Consider the following 22,566-nt stretch of genomic DNA (forward strand, 5'->3'; position numbering starts at 1 on the left):
ACAACTGTCCAGTTTTCACTAGGCTACCTACTATAGCTCAATAAACTCCCCACTGGAAGGGTTTCAGGATAAGTACGGCGGATACAACTCGAGTAACTTTATGGACTTTTATTGCACTCACACTAACAATAATCACCCACGCACTACGTAGCCTGACTACCAAGTTACGCTAGCCTCTCAAGTTGAAATAACTGTTAGTTAGACAGATAAATAGATAGGTTGTAAACCTGCAACGAAAACACAAACACAAAACCCAGAATTAACCAATGAAATTATACAAACATTCCCGTGACATTAATTCTTGATTTCAGTTACTAGCATGCTAGTTTATAATCACTCACCGGCAAGGCGTACTAGTCCTGACCATCAATTGTATAAAATGCGACCTAAAGGCGTGGCCACCTGCGCACTGGGACTAATCGCGCATACAGACACAGTATGGAGATCAGGAAGGACAATAAACAAACCTGTAACCTGGTATAATTATAACATATATAAAATACAACATAAAATATGCCTGCATTTGGAATAAGGTGGTAAATGTTGGTACTTATTTCCTCAAATACCCTAGAACGTAATTATAACATCTATCACTTCCAATATATAATAAAGTAACAGTAACACTTACTGGGAAGTTCTACAACGAGAGTCTGGTAGGACCAGGCTAGCATAGAACTGTTAATTTATGGATAATTGAGGCTCATAGAATGATAATTTCAGTGACCAAGGGGGAAGTCTCCATCAAGTTGGAAGTGTCTCCCGACATGGCGCCATTGGTCCAGGTGGTTGTGTACGCTGGCCTTCCCAGTGAGAACGTCATTGCCCACAAAGCTGATTTCGACACAGAGAAATGCTTCGCTACCAAGGTCAGTGTTACTTAATACTACTATATGTCATATTGGCGGTTATGTATCGTTAGAGAACAGTGTTTCCCAAGTGCCGTGGACTGCTGTGATAAAGGGGGTTAATAAATATTCCCAACATCTAATTGGGATTAAGGTCTCGCTGGAGTTTTCTCCCAGTACAGCCGTCCCAGGCGAAGAGAACAGACTGCAGCTGAGAGCCAACCCAGGCTCCCTGTGTGGCATCACTGCGGTGGATCAGAGTGTCCTTATCAAGGAGCCCGGGAAGAAGCTGACTGCTGACAAGGCAAGTGGGACAGCCTGAATCCATCACCACGCCTTCCTCCTTCACTCCACCATTATAGGAGGCAGAATAATCTCGAGCAGTGGTTCTAAAACCTTTTATACCACGTACCACATCAGAAAAAATATTTGTCTCCCTAAGTACCAGCATTATGATTATAACTAAATACAATAGCGTAGGCCTGTGGCCCTGTTCTGGTATGCACAGTTTACGCAGGAGGCACATTTATTCCTTGAAATAATATTACTAACTGGTAACTATTGTCAGCTGTACAAACAAGGAGCACTAGAACTGTCACACGCACAGAGCAAGTGACAACATTCAGAATAACAACTGTAAGCCAACAACCAGTGCAAAAAATGTTAGGCTGAATAAAAAATAATATTAAAAGTTGGGTGGGATGGATGTCCTGGATGTCTGGATCAATCGAGGTCAGGTTCAGTCTTGTGTGGCTCGGCATCAATCCTGCTTCTGTATTTCATTTTTATGATGGCAAGTGAAGAGAAGCCTTTCTCGCACAGGATTGTCCGAAAGCACAGGGTATTTGCTGTATTACTGTTTCCAAAAGTCCAAAAACAACTTTAAAGCAGACTTCACTGTTTTGTCACAGGACAATTCTGATAAACTCTCCTGCTAACCAACAGTGAAGTCCACAGGTATTTCAGAGGTTTCGATGCTGATCGGGTTTCTCATCCAGTTTTTCGGTTCGACCATCACCAAGAAATATTTTCTGAACATCATTGCGCACCTCGTCTTTTTCAAGACGAGGTGCGCAATGATGTTGACCCTGACTAATTAATCGTGGACTTCGACTGCTTCTTCCGTCAAGGAAATATCAACTGGTTTGTCTTTCAGCACTGCCTGTGCGGTAGTAAGATGACGTTTCAGATGCAATGGTTTCATGGATTCATTGAACATCACCACATACCACATGTGCTCGATTCACTGTGGTCCACTTCAGTTTTTGACCTATTCTGACTACAACGTTATTTTCCAAATAGTTCCCATTTGGAGCCACGATCACAGTGTTTTTGAATCATTCATCATTTGCGCTCTTATATCTTGCCGTCAGTTTAGCTTGTAATCGTGGATGTTAGCACTCGCAACAAACCGACTAGGAAACAGGTTGATGAAAAAGAATATTACAGGAAAGGCAAAACTTATTTTAAACCCCATTTTATTTTTATTTTATTAGGTTTTTAAATAAATTAGGGATATCCTGATAACTGCTTTTCACGATCGATACCGATACCGCTCAGCTTTCATATGGAATATCGTTTGTGTAGATAGCATGTGTTGCCAGATCAGAATGGCAATTTCCAGCCTAATTATAGACTAAAAACCGCCCAATCAACCAAAAACCCTCCCAAATCTTAAATTGACAGAAAACCGGTATACTTCTGCAATTGTTATTACACAAATACACAGTTACGTTACAAACATACGCTGTGGTTACTCCGTTCCGTTGTTTTCTAGCACTTTTTTCTTCTGTTCTTTTGTCAGAGCACTGACATGACTGTTCTACAGGTTGCTCTCACGCACTAGTGCTAATGCGACTAAATCATATAATTAGGGTGCCAAGCACAAAAGTGCGAAGGCAACCTATTGTAATTGTTAGTTTTATTATTATTATTAAACCATTCATCAAACTTGGTGTAGTCAAAGGCACATGGGTCAAGATGGACCCCTGCAAATGGTATCAATATCGGGCTATAGGGAGCGGTAAAACAATTAACTGAAAATGCAACCTCTCCAAATTGTACCCAGATTGGGCGATAGAGGGAGCTGTATCAATTAACTGAAAATGCAGAATTTGGACAGAAATATTTTCTGACCTATTTCTTCTACAGTCATGAAATCCTGTAGACATTTGTATCTCCTCATGTTGAGCAAATGTTCCTAGGAAACCCAGAACCTGTAACCAAATGGCAGCTGGACGTCCAAATTAGCCCAATCAATGATAGATGACTAAAGGAGGGGTTGACTTGAGTCAATCATCACCAAACATGGTATATTTAAAGAAGCATAGGTCAAGGTTAATCAGGCTGAAGTTCATCAGAATAGGACTATAGGGAGCGCAAAGCGATTTAAAACTTTAAAGAATCATATTTCCTCAGCCTTTTGACGTACGGTGATGACATTCTGTTCGCCCATCAACTGATCCAAGCTGAGGCTATTCCAGCGTTGTCAATTCCATGCAGAAACTGTCTTATTGGCTGCGTCAGGGCCTTAATGGTCTGTCAGGGTCTCAATGGTCGACAGGGTCGTATCGGTCTGCGTCAGGGTCTTAGGGTGCACTCACACTAGGCCATCTGGCCGTGGCCGTTGGCCGTTTTCACACCTAACCGTGCTCAAATGGCCCCATTGTTCTCTGGCCTGCACTCACACTAGGCCATCTAGCCGTGGCCGGTGGCCGTCGCAACTGTGGCCTGGCCACGGTAGGCTCTTGTACATATGTCATCACGTCGTAAGTAACACGTCATCACCAAGCGTCCGCTGCATTGAACATAATAAAGTCTGACGCCAGTCAGAGTTTTAACAACAATGGACAACAACACAGAGAACACAGTTCGCACTTGGCTGAGTCTGTTGCTTATTTGGAGCCGTTCTCAGATAGAGCCCACTCTCACTGCTGATTTTTTCGAATACGCAAACAAGCGTAAACATCGCTTGATGCCATGTCTACCGTTCAATGGGAAAGAAGGCTCGTCGCCTTTATTATGTCCATGGTCGTCGCATGGACTATACGTCATCCAGCTCAGGTTGCGTAGCCCTGCGTGTGTGCGTGTCGGCTCATTAGCATCTGTAATGTGGCGGCCCGTACCGTAGCAGCACACCTCTCTCAAGTGGCCAAATTGGCCTGGCCTGGCCAGACTGGCCACACTCACACTGGCAGATTTGAGCACGGTTAGGTGTGAAAACGGCCACGGCCAGATGGCCTAGTGTGAGTGCACCCTTAATGGTTTGACAGGGTCTTATTGGTTGGCTTTAGGCTTGGCACCTGTAAAATGCTGCTTGCAGCTTTAATTATTACATTTTTCAGAAATCCCTCTGCGTTCCACGAAATACCGCACGTGTACCACCAGTGGTTTGCGTACCATTGTTTCAGAACCGATGGTAGGGAAGGGCAGGGGTGCCCACACTTGTTGACTTACACTTTTCAGTCTGACATGTGTGTTTGTGTGTGTATGTATGTGTATGTATGTATATATATTAGTGCTGTCAAGTGATTAAAATATTTAATCGCGATTAATCACATTAATGTCATAGTTAACTGCAATTTTTTTTCTATGCTAAATATCCCTTGATTTCTTTGTCCCATTAATTTTTCTCCTTTTAATGCTCTTACCAACATATTGCCTATAGTGCAATTAAACGATGAACATACAAACATACTGCCTTGAACATAGTAGTCAGGCTACTGCTTCTTTGTTTTGAGGCAAAAGGAAAAAAAAGAAGAAAAAAAAATTGCGTTAATCGCGCGATAGAAAATTGATCGCCGTTAAAATTGGTTTACGTTAACGCCGTTAATAACGCGTTTAACTGACAGCACTAATATATATATATATATACATACATACGTACGCAGTGCCGCTGCTAGCTATTTTGGGGCCCTAAGCATAACTCCTTTATGGGCCCTGCCCCCCGAATTCCCCCTACCAGCCCCCTGCGCTGAATTGTTGACGGGGGGGGGAGCGCATACATGGCCGTGTGCAACTCCTAACACTATGGGCTGGTGGATAATTCCATTTTCATTGCCATGGGCCCCCCCTCTGCCTTGGGCCCCCCCACAACTGTCTCACTTTCCCCCGCAGTCCGTCGGCCCTGCACGCAGGTATTGTAATGTCCAAAATCTTTTAAATTAAATAGTTATCCATAAATACAAACTTAAAACCAGAAGTATACAAGTAAGATTATTATTATTATTATTTATTTTTTTGGGGGGCCCCCTCATGACTTGAGGCCCTACGCGCAGCGCGTAGTGCGCGTTATGGGAGCGGCGGCACTGTACGTACGTACACACATCAGTGGCAGCTGGTGGTTGTTAAAGTGAGGGAGGAAGGTCTGTGCACTTGTTTGCCAATGGCCTGCTTGCACTGTTAGTGGCGTATGGTGGCATAAGTATGTGAGACTCAAGTTGCGTCAGTGTTTTGGTGACCTACAAATTAGCAGAAATGAAATTGACTAAAATGGCAGAACGAAAGGATGCAAAGCCAATTAGTCAAATCCCCCGTTCGTCACAGTTTTCTTGGTTCACTGGAGAAGGCGGGGCTGAGTCCGGGCGAGTCTCTGACCTCTTTAGAATCATTTGTATTGTTGCATACTCCTGAATGTTTATCTTTTTTTATGAATGAAGACATCCGCATGCAATAATGAGTTCACGTCTGAGTGTAGAGTACAAACGCGTTTAAATATGGTCAGGGATGTTCGTTACTGTCTATCACGGTCCAATAAATAGTGAACTTGATCACACTGCATTCCTTGGTATTGGATGTGTTTTAATAAAACGCATCCAATACACGGAATGTCCGCTGGTGACGCCACTGAGGTTATAGTAGGCTAACAATGCTCTTAGCATCCTACGAGTACCCCTGGAGTCCTCGTTAGCTATGAGCATTTTCACGACGTTCGTTACCAACGATGCTTTCGGGAAACGGTGTGAAAACTGAACGATGCTCGTACGACGCACTCCACGACCCACTTAGGCTAACGATGCTTTCAGGAATCGGGGTCCTCATACCAAACTGGATCTTTTTAGAATTACGGCGTGTGTAGCTCCACGTTTTCGGCACGCTTTCAGACTTAGGAGTGCCGAAAAATAGGTGGACTCAGCGCGGCGCTCAGTGCGGCACTCAGCACGTTTATCTTGGGACCTTGCCTTACTTTTGGCAGTGGAAACGCCAATATAAGCGAACCAAGCCGCACCGCACCGCTTGCTGGAAACGCAAATATCAATTAACACAGCACCGCTCGGTGGAAACGAGGCATAAGAATGAGCACAGGGTTCGTTGGTTCTCGTAGCCTAGAATTGAGGGGATAACCCCTCTCTCTGGGCTGCTCCACAGCCAGGGCTCCTGATTATTGGTTCATAGCGCAGCCAGGGCTTCTTCTTATTGGTTCATAGCGCAGCAAGGGCTCCAGCCTATTCGTAAATAGATTTTTGCACGATTCAAACCCCTTAGCTGAAACACCCACTCAGAGGAGGAATTTCCTCCTCTCACCCATTGAACCCCATGTTATTCACCGGCCACCAACACTGCCGGGGAAATTAATGGGAGCTTGTGGAGCTTGTGTGTATATATATATATATATATATATATATATATATATATATATATACACAGTGGTTAAATTGGGATTTTCTATGTGGGGGGGCTCTGATCCGGAGGGGCCGCCGCTCCCCATACGCAGAGTACGCAGAGCCAAAATTAAGGTTGCAAAAAAAAAAATCCATGATAGTCGTTATATTAGTACATTAAAGAAATTATATACATTTGTTATGAACAAGCCCACCGTTGTTTTTTTCTTAATTGTGTACCCTATTACTCAATTTGGGCAAATTCGATGTGTTGACCTATACCCCCCCCCCCTCCTTCCCTGAAATGGTACACAGTCTTCAGTTCAACTCACCGTTTCCCAATTATACCCATATCATGTGACATATGACCTGCCATTAATCAGAAGAAGAAGATACCAGTATCAAGCTGAATTTAAACGGTACCAAAACGAAAAGAAGAAGTATTTGAACGGTGCCAAGTAAGAGCAACATGAATCTGGCACTGAAAAAGAGAAAGAAAAGGATGACGCCCGCCTCACCTCCTCTGCCCTCAGTGTCCTCATCTCTGCCCTGTCCATCCTCAGCTCCTCTGCCCTGTCCCGCCTCACCTCCTCTGCCCTCAGTGTCCTCATCTCTGCCCTGTCCATCCTCAGCTCCTCTGCCCTGTCCATCCTCAGCTCCTCTGCCCTGTCCATCCTCAGCACCTCTGCCCGGTCCATCCTCAGCTCCTCTGCCCTGTCCAGCCTCATCTCCTCTGCCCTCAGCTCCATCCTCATCCCTGTTCTGTTCAACTCTGCATTTTTAGTTTAGTGGAGGAAGAGACAGCACTTAAGACATGACAGACACACTATCAGGATGAAAAGATCTAGCAACAAATCACAGCTTGGTTACAGTGACTTCTGCACACGGGCCTAGCTTAATTATTTCAAAATTATGTCTTGGATAGCAGCTGCCCACCTTTTGAAGAAATCTGTAAGCTTCCTCCTCTTTGTTCCACTCATGTTTACCTTTTATCTCTGAAATGTTCACTTGTTGACTTTCACCCAAAGTTAAGAAGTAGATAGAATGTATTTTAAAATGGTTCATATTATATAACGTTCTTTAAATAAAACACTTTTGAATGAATGAATGAATGAAATAATGAATGAAGCTATCTTTTTCTTAAAGGCTAGCCGATAGGCTACGTCACCATCATGTTAACTCGGGCTTTTAAATCTAACCTGCTGTGTAGCCTATATGCAAACATTAAATCACAGGACCTACAGTACTCACAAATAGCCTAGGCAATGCACTGCAATTCATAGATACAAATAAGTTTGCAGCTAGGAATCCAGCTAGGAATGAGAAATGTGATTCGGAGATCGCATAGACTACTTGCTAAATCATTTAGAATTAGCAGCATTGTTCTTTTTAACTAGCGCTTGCCATTTGACATACCAGTAGCAGGCTATCCCTGCATGTCTAAGGTTAATTTTTCCTGCTTAATGAAAATGCAAGCCCATATCTAATGATATTAGCCTATTGGTGATGATCGACCTCTTTCAAAATACCGTGCACCTTTAATTTAGTTTCTCTTACCTCGCCATTCACCTGTCTACTACGATAATTATGTCTGATGATGACCGTTGATTTGACGTTGTGTTGTCTGATCTGGGGGGAGGAGGAGCTGCTGCGCAAGTTTTGTGCGCGATATGCCTACGTCTCAAACTTGCTCCAGATGTCTAGGCCAGCCTATCCCTACTCCATTATTTAGAATTGTGTTTTAAAACAACATAGATTTGCAATGGAAAAGTTGTAAATGAGTAGGACAACATTGCTCGTGATGGACTAGGCAGACTGCCAAAATCGGCTGGAGCTGATCTGCTGCGCAGAACTCCAGACCCGGCCGCTTATGTGCCCCGGCCCAATTTAACCTCTGTCTATATATATATACACACACGTGTGTATATAAATATGTGTATGTATGTAAATATGTGTATATATATATATATATATATATATATATATATATATATATATATTAGTGGTGGGCCGTTATCGGCGTTAACGGCTGCGTTAACGCAAAACTTTTATCGCGTGATAAAAATAATATCGCCGTTAATCTATTTTCAAACAGTTCCTTGTTCGTACTCATCACGTGACTGAACTAACCAATCATAAGCTAGAATTTAGACTGAGGTAAACGTGAGGGAATCAGAGAGGCAGATTCAACCGAATATCCTGACTGTGTTAAATATGTAAACATGTAATAATTGTGTAACATAAATATGTAAATGATTAACTGACTAAAAATGTTAAGTACATTTCTAGCAAATTAACAAATTAATTTATTCTACAACTTTCAAATACTGCTTACTCCGGGTAGGAAATGAGTCCTTAGCCCAAGTGAAGGAGTTCAAGTACCTCGGGGTCTTGTTCGCGAGTGAGGGTACTATGGAGCGTGAGATTGGCGAATTGGAGAATCGGAGCAGCGGGGGCGGTATTGCGTTCGCTTTACCGCACCGTTGTAACGAAAAGAGAGCTGAGCCGCAAGGCAAAGCTCTCGATCTACCGGTCGATCTTCGTTCCTATCCTCACCTATGGTCATGAGGGCTGGGTGATGACCGAAAGGACGAGATCGCGGGTACAAGCGGCCGAGATGAGTTTTCTCAGAAGGGTGGCTGGCGTCTCCCTTAGGGATAGGGTGAGAAGCTCAGCCATCCGTGAGGAACTCGGATTAGAGCCGCTGCTCCTTTACTTAGAAAGGAGTCAGCTGAGGTGGTTCGGGCATCTGGTAAGGATGCCCACTGGGCGCCTTCCTTGGGAGGTGTTTCAGGCACGTCCAGTGGGGAGGAGACCTCGGGGAAGACCCAGGGCTAGGTGGAGAGATTATATCTCAACACTGGCCTGGGAACGCCTCGGGATCCCCCCGTCAGAGCTGGTCAATGTGGCCCGGGAAAGGGAAGTCTGGGGCCCCCTGCTTGAGCTGCTCCCCCCGCGACCCGACCCCGGATAAGCGGATGACGATGAGGATGAGGATGAGGAACTTTCAAATATTTAACTTCTAAACCTTACATTATTATGGATTATTACACGGCTCTTCTCAATGCTGTAGACTGCTCCATTCACTTGCATGGGCCTTCCCAATGTTCAGCTGTCAATTATTTTTGTTTATGCTCCGTTCACTTGCATGGGCACTTCACAACTTCCGGCGGTGAATTATATTTGATAATTGTGAAGTGTGAAGTGCCCATGCAAGTGAACGGAGCATAAACAAAATTATATTTGATAATTCACCATTGCCCAGTATAATTGACCGCTGTCAAGGTAAACTAACAGATTTTTTAATCTAGATTAATTTTGGAATTAATCTAGATAAAAAAAAATATCTATGCCCACCACTAATATATATATATATATATATATATACTGTGTGTATATTCATACATCAGTGGCTAGCGTGACTTTTGATGCAAGGCATGCTAATGAGAATCCTAAATAAATGTAAATACGCCACACTCATGCAACCCGCGACAGAAACCCTCTTATAAATGTATATCTATATTGTGCTAAACTAGATTTTTGTCCAATGTCTGCTTATTATGAAGTGCATGCATTGGATTTTTCTTTCTCGTGCATTGAAACCCTTCCTGCCAAACCAGATCAATGTACCACTCAATGTATGACAAACCACTAATGTAATAATATGATGTTGTTTGGTGTGATGGTCTACGGGTGCATGCAACAGTAGTATCCTTTGAAATGTGTAAGTTAGCTTAGTCCCTTAGCATTGTTGGTGTCATGAAGCTGAGGTGAATTCAGCTTTTCTCCCAACACACATTGAGCACTTTGAGCCCCTCCCCCCTCTCTCTTTGAGCACCTTCCCACTCTCTCTATGAGCCCCTCCGCCCTCTCTCTCACCAAAACGGGAGTTGACAGAGCGCAGGAATGAGATATGCTCAACACTGCATTCAAGCCTTACAACGTAGATTCACATAGAGCTCGAAACACAGCTGCACATCTCTAATCATGAAATGACTAGAGAAAATGTCGACATGAAACATGTCGTTGCCATGGCGCCGCGGATGGCAGCCTAGGTACTTCGCTCTCTAGTACTTTGTTTGTTTTTGTCAGTTTATTATTTTTTCGGTGGTATTTCACCAGCAACTTTTTCCAGAGAGGAACTCTTAATCATCCGGCATACCTCTACAGGATTTTTTTCTCCAGTTTTCACAAACTCAGCAAGTTTTATTGAAATCCTGGTCGGAGGAGCAACGGTTCTCCTTGGAATCTGCCGGAGACGCATGACGGGGGAAACGAGCAGGAGCGCTTGTGAAATGAAGGAAGCGGGGACTACGCATCTCGCTTCCAGCCATTCACCTGGCAAACGTCCGGTCCCTGGTAAATAAGATGGATGAGCTGTTGCTTCTCAATCAAACCAACTCGGACTTTGACAGATCCGCTGCCCTGTGTTTCACCGAAACCTGGCTCTGTGAACGCATCCCGGAAAGCGCACTTCAGCTGCCCGGTTTCCAACTCATCCGGGCGGACCGCAACACAGAGCTTTCGGGGAAAACGAAAGGCGGAGGAATCTGCTTCTACTTAAACGTTGGTTGGTGTGCAGATGTTACAGTGCTGGAAAAGATGTGTAGCCCTCATTTACTCCGCGGGAGTTCTCCTCATTTGTTATGGTTGGTGTTTACATACCACCACAAGCGTGCGTCGCAGACGCGCTGCAGCAGCTGGCCGACCAGATAACGGACATAGAGAAAAAACACCCGGACTCTCTCGTTATTATTGTTGGGGATTTTAACAACGCCAAACTCAACCAGGAACTCCCTAAATACAGACAGCATATCAAGATTCCCACCAGAGACAAAAACACACTGGACCACTGTTACACAGTTTTGAAGGACGCCTATCGCGCTGTTTCCCGGGCAGCTCTAGGACTCTCCACTGTCTGCTTAATCTCATCCCAACCTACAGGCAGAAACTAAAAACTTCTAAACCTGTGGCAAAGATTTTAAAGAAATGGACAAGGGAATCAAAGCTGGAGTTGCAGGCTTGCTTTAACTGCACCAACTGGAGCGTTTTTGAAGCTGCAGCTACAGACCTAAACGACCTCACGGACACTGTAACATCTTACATCCGTTTTTGCGAGGACCTCTGTGTGCAGACCAAGACCTTCTGCACATACAACAACAGCAAACCTTGGTTCACTCCTAATCTTAGGAAGCTGCGTCAAGCTAAAGAGGAGGCCCATAGTAGTGGGGACCGGGACCTATATAAGCAGGCCAGGAACAAGTTGACAAAGGAGATCAAGGTAGCCAAAATAAGCTACAGTGAGAAACTCAAATATAGCCTCTCCGCCAATGACCCTGCATCAGTTTGGAAAGGCCTACAACAAATTACAAACTACAAGAGACCATCCCCCCACCCTGCAGGAAATTCCAGACTGGCAGACGACCTGAATGACTTTTACTGCAGGTTTGAAGAGCACCCATTGTCACACCCCTCACGCACAAAAGGTTTTCCCTCATCACCCATCCCCCTCCCCCCACCTGCACTAACTATCTGCGAGAAGGATGTGTGCCGGCTCTTTCAGAAGCAGAAGATCAAGAAGGCTCCAGGACCTGATGGTGTGTCCCCCTCTTGTCTGCAAGTCTGTGCTGAACAGCTGGCGCCAATCTTCAAGCGGATCTTTAACTGGTCCCTGGAGCTGTGTGAAGTGCCCACCTGCTTTAAATGCTCCACCATCATCCCAGTCCCAAAGAAAACCTCCATCACAGGACTAAATGACTACAGGCCTGTCGCCCTGACGTCTGTGGTCATGAAATCCTTTGAGAGACTGGTGTTGAGCCACCTGAAGGACATTATAGGTCCCCTGCTGGACCCCCTGCAGTTTGCCTCCAGGGCAAAACAGGTCGGCGGATGATGCTGTCAACATGGGACTGCAATACATACTGCACCACCTCGACTACCCAGGGACGTATGCCAGGATCCTGTTTGTGGACTTCAGCTCGGCGTTCAACACCATCGTCCCTGAAATCCTACATCAGAAGCTCAGCCAGTTCGAAGTGCCTGTCACCACCTGTCAGTGGATCATCAGCTTCCTGATTGACAGGCAGCAGCATGTCAGACTGGGGAGCATCTCTTCCAAAACCCGGTCCATCAGCACTGGCGCCCCACAGGGGTGTGTCCTCTCCCCGCTGCTCTTCTCCATCTACACCAATGACTGCACCTCAAAGAACCCGTCCGTAAAACTCCTGAAGTTTGCAGATGACACCACCGTCATTGGTTTGATCCAGGATGGTGATGAGTCTGCTTACAGACAGGAGGTGGAACAGCTGGTCCAATGGTGCAGTCAGCACCACCTGGTGTTAAACCACAACAAGACTGTGGAGATGACAGTGGACTTTCGGAGAAGTCCCCCCCCACTCCCCCCCCTCACCATCCAGAACGACACAGTGTCCACTGTCAATTCCTTTAGGTTCCTAGGTACAACCATTTCACAGGACCTAAAATGGTGTCCCCACATTTACTCCGTCCAGAAAAAGGCCCAGCAGAGGTTATACTTCCTGCGACAACTAAGGAAGTTTAATCTGCCTAAAGAGCTGCTGACCACCTTCTACTCAGCCATCATCCAGTCTGTCATCTGCACCTCGATCACTGTCTGGTTTGGGTCAGCCACCAAACGGGACAGGGCCAGACTGCAACAGACAGGCCGGGCTGCGGAGAAGATCATTGCAGCTGACCTTCCCACCATTGAGGACCTGTACCAGTCCAGGGTCAGGAAAAGGGCAACAAGAATCGCCCTAGATCCTTCACATCCTGGTCACAAAATGTTCAACCTCCTTTCCTCGGGCAGGCGATACAGGGCACTGTTTGCCAAAACCAGCCGACACAAAGTCAGCTTCTTTCCCCAAGAAGTCTCTCTGTTGAACGCTCAGAATTAGCCCCCACCCTCTATTTTATTATATTATTATAATTATTATTATTTATTGTATTGTTATTCTGTATACTTAACGGTTTATTTATATTTATTATTATTAATTTTTTTGTACTGTTTTCTGTTTTTTTTCTTTTTTATATATTATTAACAATAAGTTAAATGTTGAGTGTTGTACATAGAGAGTAAAGGGACCGAAGTCAAATTCCTCGTTTGTTCGCAAACCTGGCCAATAAAGCTGAATCTGAAATGATCAGAGGAAAAACTACATATGTTCATAAATGATTGTTAATTAAAGAAATATGTAAAGATTTATTTAAGAAAATTAAGAAATTCTGTCGGCTTTCAGAACGCATGGGCATGCACCACATTTACAGATTCTATGACAAATAAGACTTAAAAATGCAAAAATAAATCGCTAAAACATTATTTAATGCACGCATACTCCAGTCCCCTCTCTTTGTGAGCCCAGACAACAGTTTCACAAAGCTAATTAAACAGCCTCACCCCTCTCTGTACTGCAATTGTCAATGATCAAATCAGGGAAATGTGTACCAAAAAGACAAAGTTGCCTGTGTTTGTATCAGGCAGAGGAATGCAGAAGGGGATCATGCTCCCTTGTGGCCAGTTGACCCCAGGTAAAAGGATAACCCTAAAGAACTCCAGGAATAGGCTGACTAGATAATATAACCAATAGAAAACAAAGCTTCAATCGTTAAAGTAAACATATGGATTTTTCCATCACAATATCACCATAACTAATAGAGTGAAATTATTACCAATGTTATGTATCACTTTCCACTCTTGACTAACCTGCACACTTGATGGCCTGGCTATTAATGATGTTGATTGAGTATCCCTCAGTCCACATGTAATTTTGGCTCAGCATTAATGACATCAGTATCGCTGTTCACTCGGTTAGGTCCAAGCCGTATAATCAACTGAAACTTGCCAATTCGTGACATTGATTAATCAAAACTAAATTAAGTGCAGCATTAGTAGGGAGATTATGTGATCATCTGACCACAAGGGAGTCATTCTTTCATTGACAAATACAACCATTCACTTTTTGTCATACCCCGTCAGTTACGCCAGCTCCACGCAAACCAAACATCCAACCAACCGTAAAATTCTGTTTTTTAAAGTAACACATTCATCTTGCAGCTGCTTGCTGCATAGCTCAAGCTCACAAAACCCACAACCTCCCCATCTCCCCCATTCCCCTTGCTCGCCGGCTATGCGTTGCTGCACTTTGAATAAAGAAGAAGAAGTTAGAAGTTATATATGTATGTATATATATATATATATATATACATGAAGAAGAAGGCCTTCCGGGATATGATATCCTGGAGGACTCCTGACTCGGTTGCAAGGTACCGACAGGCTCGAAGGGCTGCAGCGGCTGCCGTGTCGGAGGCTAAGCAGCGGGTGTGGGAGAAGTTCGGAGAGGCCATGGAGAAGGACTTTCGGTCGGCACCAAAGTGTTTCTGGAAGACTATCCGGCACCTCAGGAGGGGGAAACGGGGAACCATCCAAGCTGTGTACAGTAAGAATGGGACTCTGTTGACCTCAACTGAGGAGGTCGTCGGACGTTGGAAGGAACACTTTGAGGAACTCCTGAATCCGAATAACACGCCCTCTATGTTGGAGGCAGAGCTCGAGGTTGATGGTGTTTCGTCGTCAATTTCCCTGGTGGAGGTCACTGAGGTAGTCAAACATCTCCGCAGTGGCAAAGCCCCAGGGATTGATGAGATCCAGCCAGAAATGCTAAAGGCTCTGGGTGTTGAGGGGCTGTCATGGTTGACACGCCTATTCAACATTGCGTGGGAGTCGGGTACAGTGCCAAAGGAGTGGCAAACCGGGGTGGTGGTTCCCCTGTTCAAAAAGGGGGACCAGAGAGTGTGTGCCAATTACCGGGGTATCACACTTCTCAGCCTCCCTGGTAAAGTCTACTCCAAGGTGCTGGAAAGGAGGGTTCGGCCGATCGTCAAACCTCAGATTGAAGAGGAACAATGCGGTTTTCGCCCCGGACGTGGAACTTCGGACCAGCTCTTCACTCTCGCAAGGATCCTGGAGGGGGCCTGGGAGTATGCCCATCCGGTCTACATGTGTTTTGTGGATCTGGAGAAGGCGTATGACCGGGTCCCCCGGGATAAACTGTGGGAGGTGCTGCGGGAGTATGGGGTAAGGGGGTCTATCCTCAGGGCCATCCAATCTTTGTACTCCCAAAGCGAGAGCTGTGTTCGTGTTCTCGGCAGCCAGTCAGTTTTGTTCTCAGTGGGTGCTGGTCTCCGCCAGGGCTGCGCCTTGTCACGAATCCTGTTTGTGATATACATGGACAGGATATCGAGGCGTAGTCGTGGTGGGGAGGGGTTGCAGTTCGGTGGTCTGAGGATCTCGTCACTGCTTTTTGCAGATGATGTGGTCCTCATTGGATCATCGGCCTGTGACCTTCAGCACTCACTGGATCGGCTGGCGGCCGAGTGTGAAGCGGCTGGGATGAGGATCAGCACCACTAAATCTGAGGCCATGACTCTTAGCAGGAAACCGGTGGATTGCTTACTCCGGGTAGGAAATGAGTCCTTAGCCCAAGTGAAGGAGTTCAAGTACCTCGGGGTCTTGTTCGCGAGTGAGGGTACTATGGAGCGTGAGATTGGCCGGAGAATCGGAGCAGCGGGGGCGGTATTGCGTTCGCTTTACCGCACCGTTGTAACGAAAAGAGAGCTGAGCCGCAAGGCAAAGCTCTCGATCTACCGGTCGATCTTCGTTCCTATCCTCACCTATGGTCATGAGGGCTGGGTGATGACCGAAAGGACGAGATCGCGGGTACAAGCGGCCGAGATGAGTTTTCTCAGAAGGGTGGCTGGCGTCTCCCTTAGGGATAGGGTGAGAAGCTCAGCCATCCGTGAGGAACTCGGATTAGAGCCGCTGCTCCTTTACTTAGAAAGGAGTCAGCTGAGGTGGTTCGGGCATCTGGTAAGGATGCCCACTGGGCGCCTTCCTTGGGAGGTGTTTCAGGCACGTCCAGTGGGGAGGAGACCTCGGGGAAGACCCAGGACTAGGTGGAGAGATTATATCTCAACACTGGCCTGGGAACGCCTCGGGACCCCCCCTGTCAGAGCTGGTCAATGTGGCCCGGGAAAGGGAAGTCTGGGGCCCCCTGCTTGAGCTGCTCCCCCTGCGACCCGACCCCGGATAAGCGGATGACGATGATGATATATATATATATATAAACCATGGCTACCAGCTTATGATAAACTTAAACAGGTTCATTTTCATGCTAACCTATTTTCTTTCCTGAAAATACTTTTTTCCTTGCCATTTAGATGACTTATGGTTAGGGTTTGTAATATAATGTGGCCCAGGAAGTCTCTTCTGAGATTGTACTGTGATTAAGAGTTATACAAACTAATTTACATGACTGCAATATCAAGTTTCTGCAGTTCTTTTCTCCATAGGGGAGGGTTATTTGTTGCACCTCCTTCCCGTTTGGCCCTGGCTGCTCAGAACTTTACCCCCAAATGTGTTTCCCTGGCTACTAATATATATTGTGGAACCTTGAATGAATGAAGGCCCAGTCGGGAAAACAAACTGCTTTTTGCATTTTATTTGAACCCTTTGCAGATTTTTAACTTGTTGCCAGTCCAGAGAGCAAGCATGTATCCATATGAAGTCAATGATCCTGAGGCTTGTTTGAGGGTGAGATCCAAAAGATCTATCCTGCCATACCCAGTCCATGATGACAGCAACGCGTATTCAGTATTTGAGGTACTTGTTCATTGACATACATTGGAATTAAGCATGCAACCAAAATGTGGAAAAAATTCTGATAATTTGTATACATTATTTGTTCATCTAGGGAGTGGGGCTGAAGATGTTGACAAATTTGGTTCTCAAATCACCTTCCTGTGTCACGTACAATGGTGTAAACTACTACCATCAACGCATGGGTGAGACTTTTTTTTATTGTCTGGGGAAGTATGTTTATGTCCAATAATCAGATACCTATAATTTATCAGGGTTAACCCACACTCTGAGCAGTACCCTCTTCAAGTACTGTTCAGAGTGTCACATCACATTGTGCCACTCTCATAGACAATATATTCACTAATGACATTGAAAACAATACACCAAGCGGACTATTGATAAATGATATAAGCGACGATCTACCAGTTTTTACAGTTTATGACAGGAACTATAAGATCAATAAGCCAGTCAAAAATAAAGAATACAGACGAGTTAGATCTGAAGAATCGATGATTGCTTTTAAAAATGAACTGCAGGCACAGAACTGGAATGAAATGTATGAGAAAATAGATATTAACAGTTAGGGATGCATCGAATATTCGGCCACCGAAAATGTTCGGCCGAAATTGGCCCAAAACATAATGTTCGGTTTCGGCCGAAGGAGTAAAAAAGCCGAAAATAATACACTGAATATTTTAATTTTTTATAAAAAATAAATAAAAATGTTTTACTCATTTATTTAAAGGTACATTGTTCTTAAATTCTTGCTATAAGGTCTGCTGGAATGTTAGAAAACGTTCAGTATCAAATTAATATTTTGTATCAAATTTGTAATTGATTTTTTTTATTGAAAAGCAACACACAAAAGTTTATAAAGGACATGTAATTGTTTGATTTATGCAATGGTGAAACATTTAAAGCAAAATGAATGAAAAACAGCAAAAGCCACATTCGGTATTCGGTTTCGGCTTTCGGCCAACTGTTTCAGTATATTCAGTTTCGGCCAAGAATTTTCATTTCGGTGCATCCCTATTAACAATGCATATGAAGAATTTCTCAGGATATTCAAAACATTATACAATAAAAACTGTCCAATAAGAAAATACACAAAAATTAAATACTCTGAATGTCCATGGATCACGAGGGGCCTACAAAATGCCTGTAAAAAGAAAAATACACTGTACCAGAATTTTATAAGGCTGAAAACTGAAGATGCTGAGAACAGATATAAAACATATAAAAATAAGTTAACTAAAATCATAAGAACTAATATAAAATACTATATTAAGGAACAATATTAAGGAATTAATATGGAACATACTGAACAGTGTTATAAAAAATGGTTCTGGACTCAGAAATTATCTTAAGTATTTTTTGGTTGATGATAAGGAGGAGTACAATATGGATGTTGTGGCCAACTGCTTTAATAACCTTTGTGTGAATATTGTTTTGGACCTTGCAGAAAAAATTCCTGATCAAGGGTCATCTGAGCAAAATATGGAAAAATTAATTAGCAGAAATGAGTTCTCTATGTTTCTCACAGCAGTGGACGAAAGGGAAATTGTTGATATCGTTTGAATTGTATGGGTAAAAAATCAAATGATTGTGATGAGATAGATATGACTGTGGTAAAAAAGGTAATTGATGGAATAACAAAACCATTCACATACATCTGTAACCTTTCATTCCAAACTGGTACATTTCCAAACAAAATGAAAATAGCAAAAGTCATACCTTTGTACAAATCTGGGAACAAACACCACTTCACAAATTACAGACCGGTCTCGTTATTGCCACAATTCTCAAATTCTTGAAAAACTATTCAATAATCGACTGGACAATTTCATAGATAAACACAAACTGCTCACTGATAATCAATACGGATTCAGAGCAAATAGATCTACATCAATGGCTTTATTAGATTCAATTGAAGAAATCACTAATTCTATAGACCAAAAACAACAATCAATAGGGATATTCCTATATCTAAAAAAAGCATTTGACACAATAAATCATGACATATTAATAGAAAAACTGGAGCGTTACGGCATCAGGGGTATAGTGGGCAACTGGGTGAGGAGTTATTTGAGTGACAGGCAACCATTTATGACACTTGGTGATTGTTCCTCTGTGTGTTTGGACATTGCTTGTGGTGGCCCCCAGGGGTCAATGTTGGGCCCAAAATGGTTTATTCTTTACATCAGGGGTTTTCAAAGTGTGAGAGAGTGAGCCCCCCCTCAGAGAAGAAATTTCAGCTGAGCCCCCCCCCCCCAAAAAAATGTTCTAAATACCTGTGTTTTGAAAGCTATCTTAATTATTTTACACATTTTAAACATCTCTGATCATAATTTTAAAACATTTGAAACATATTTTTGAAACATTTGAAACATATTTTTTCAGCAACACGTCAGAATATTTTAAACATATTTCTGAAACATTACAACATCTTTGTGCGTTTTTAAACACATTTCTTATCACAATTTAACAACTTTATCTAAGCATGTTTTAGCTTAACCTTTTTTAAACACATTTCTTATCACAATTTAACAACTTTATCTAAGCATGTTTTAGCTTAACCTTTTTTAAATACATTTGAACATCTTAATCTGTGTAAACTGCCAGTTTACACAGATTCATTCAGGGTCGAATCAGATCTGCCTTTTCAGTCCAGAGATTCGACTATTCGGCGGGGTTTGTTTACCGGCGTTGCTATGGTGACCTAAATTATTATAAGCAACTGAAAACGATGCCGGTTTGAAACTAAAACTGTGATTCTGAAAAAAGTATAAATGCTATCAAAATTCCGGTTTGAACGATGGTAAACGGTTGAAAAATGAATGAGTTACGATGTCTAGAAGTAGGTGTATCAGAATGGGCTGACGTCTTCAATGAAAACAGTTGAAAACAAAGCGGTATGAAACTAAAACTGTGATTCTGAAGAGATTTTAAATGATATCGAAATTCTGTTCAGATATTATTGAAGATACAAGTGTGTAGATTTGTTAAATGGTTTGCACGAAGATAAACGGTTGACAATTTATTTAGTTATGTTACTTCTACAGTTGAAGTACGACTGATGATTTGAAACATCGACTTTCAGGTTTTTTTCCGGGTTTATTCTTTTCTCACGTCGCGCCCCCCCTGAAGAACTCTGGCGCGCCCCACAGTTTGAAAACCACTGCTTTACATAAATGATATATGTAATGTATCGAATGTGTTGAAACTTGTTCTGTTTGCTGACGATACAAATATATTTTTTCAGGTGATGATTTATATCAATTAGTAGAGGCGTTAAATTTTGAAATTCCTCCTCATCCTCCTCATCGTCATCCGCTTATCCGGGGTCGGGTCGCGGGGGGAGCAGCTCAAGCAGGGGGCCCCAGACTTCCCTTTTTGAAATTAGCAAATTCAAATGATGGTTCGATATTAATAAATTATCGTTAAACTTGAGCAAAACAAAATTTAAGTTATTAGGATACTGCAGAACAAACGAACAAATAAAGATACAGATTGATGGCGTAGACATTGAACGAGTTAGTCAAATAAAATTCCTTGGTGTAACAATTGATGAGAAACTAAACTGGAAATCTCACATAAAACATATTCACTCCAAGTTGTCAAGAAGCATTGCAGTATTATATAAAGCTAAACAGGTTCTGGATCATAAATCATTACACATCCTCTATTGTTCACTGGTTTCACCTTATTTAAGTTACTGTGCAGAGGTTTGGGGCAATGATTACAAAAGTACATTACACTCACTTTTTATTCTGCAGAAAAGAGCTATACGGACCATTTTCAATGCTGGGTATAGGATCATACAAACTCATTATTCATGCAGTCAAATACTCAAATTAACAGATCTGGTTGAATTTCAAACAGCACAATTAATGTTTAAAGCAAAAAATAACAAACTACCGGCAAATATTCAAAAGAAATTCACACAAAGAGAAGGGAATTATTTTTTACGGGGATTGTTTAATTTTAAAATGAAAAAGGTGCGTACAACCAGAAAAGGTTTTTGTATTTCTGTCCGTGGAGTAAAATTGTGGAATAAAGGAAGAGCTCAAACAATGTCCTAACATAAAACTATTCAAAACAAGGTTAAAGGAAATGATTCTCACAGGGTACAAGGATGAAGGTGTTTGATTTTCATTGGGGGTTAATTGTTTATTTATTTAGTTTGTTATTTATTCTTTTTTTTGTATTTATTTTTAAAAAAAAATCTGAATTTAAATTATAGTTTTGATACTAAAATATATCAATAGTGAGATAATATCTATATATTTTCATGAATGTTTTTTGTTTATTTTGTTTATTTATTTATTCATTTTTTTGACATGTGTAAGAAATTATAGTATATATCTGATATGAACATATAAGTTATACATTTTATTTTTAGAAATTATATGTTTGGATACCTTAAAAAATAATATATATAATATATATACATATATTTATTAATAATAAATGAAAATGTTAATAATTACTATTATAATGACTAAGGAATCTTAATTTCAATGAGTTACAGAAAAGGGGTGGGATTAAATAAGTGTAAACTTCTTCCCACTCCTTTTCGAACATGTCACAATTATCAAGTATTTATCATTTATGTATCTAATTATGCTTTCTATTTTGTTTAACATCAGTAATTTGTGTATGATATATATTTTGTTTTCTTTTACATGTTCGAAATAAATTTCAATCAAATCAAATTCGGGGCTCAGTTAACATTAAACCTTTTTACTTTGATTAGTAACTTATAGGTTGAACAGTTACCCAATGGCAGTTGCGATGAACAGAATGGATGCTCATGGAGGTTCTCACCCTCAACCTCAAATCATAGAGACTGTCCGCACCTTCTTCCCTGAAACATGGTTGTGGGACATAGTGGAAGTGGGGTGAGCAATTTTTTTACTTTCAGAATTCTACTTACTTGGATTTCCGAGTTATAAAGGTGATAGCTTAGAAACTGAGGGAGAGCGTGGTTTGTTATGTCGATGTGACACAAATTCTCTATCTCGCTCTCTCTCTCTCTCTCTCTAGAAAGTCAGGTCTGGAGGAGGTGCACGTAACCGTCCCGGACACCATCACCACCTGGGAGACTGAGGCTTTCTGCCTGTCAGAGCAGGGTTTTGGCCTGGCCTCGCCCAAAGAGCTGGTCGTCTTCCAGCCCTTCTTCCTGGATCTCAGCCTCCCCTACTCCATCATCCGAGGGGAGAACCTGGAGCTGAAGGCGACCGTCTTCAACTACCAAAGCAGCTGTATAATGGTACAGCAACAACATTCCTTACTTTCATAGAATACCCCCTGATATGTCATTAATTGTACTGTAATGTGAACATTTACATGTAGACATGATAACATGTCGATTTAGATTCATCAGCTAAAATCATATTGTTGTGGGTTTCATTTTTTTTTACTTTCAGCTCTATTAAACTAAACCAAATTTGCTTAAAGGGTTTGG

General features: G+C 42.6%; 1 protein-coding gene across 1 annotated transcript in view; it reads left to right on the forward strand.

Annotated features, from left to right (window-relative positions):
* Positions 1–691: 691 nt before the first annotated feature.
* The window catches only part of LOC130405513 (alpha-2-macroglobulin-like), a 34,038-nt gene continuing 12,163 nt past the window's right edge, over positions 692–22,566 (forward strand). The window contains exons 1-6 of the mRNA XM_056610633.1: positions 692–866; positions 1,000–1,149; positions 16,977–17,120; positions 17,212–17,302; positions 21,856–22,000; positions 22,146–22,371. Coding sequence (XP_056466608.1) covers positions 708–866; positions 1,000–1,149; positions 16,977–17,120; positions 17,212–17,302; positions 21,856–22,000; positions 22,146–22,371 — 915 coding nt within the window. The 5' untranslated portion in view covers positions 692–707. The remainder of the gene's footprint in view (positions 867–999; positions 1,150–16,976; positions 17,121–17,211; positions 17,303–21,855; positions 22,001–22,145; positions 22,372–22,566) is intronic.

The sequence above is a fragment of the Gadus chalcogrammus genome, chromosome 16 (assembly GCF_026213295.1).
Source record: "Gadus chalcogrammus isolate NIFS_2021 chromosome 16, NIFS_Gcha_1.0, whole genome shotgun sequence".
NCBI classification, from domain to species: Eukaryota; Metazoa; Chordata; class Actinopteri; order Gadiformes; family Gadidae; genus Gadus; species Gadus chalcogrammus.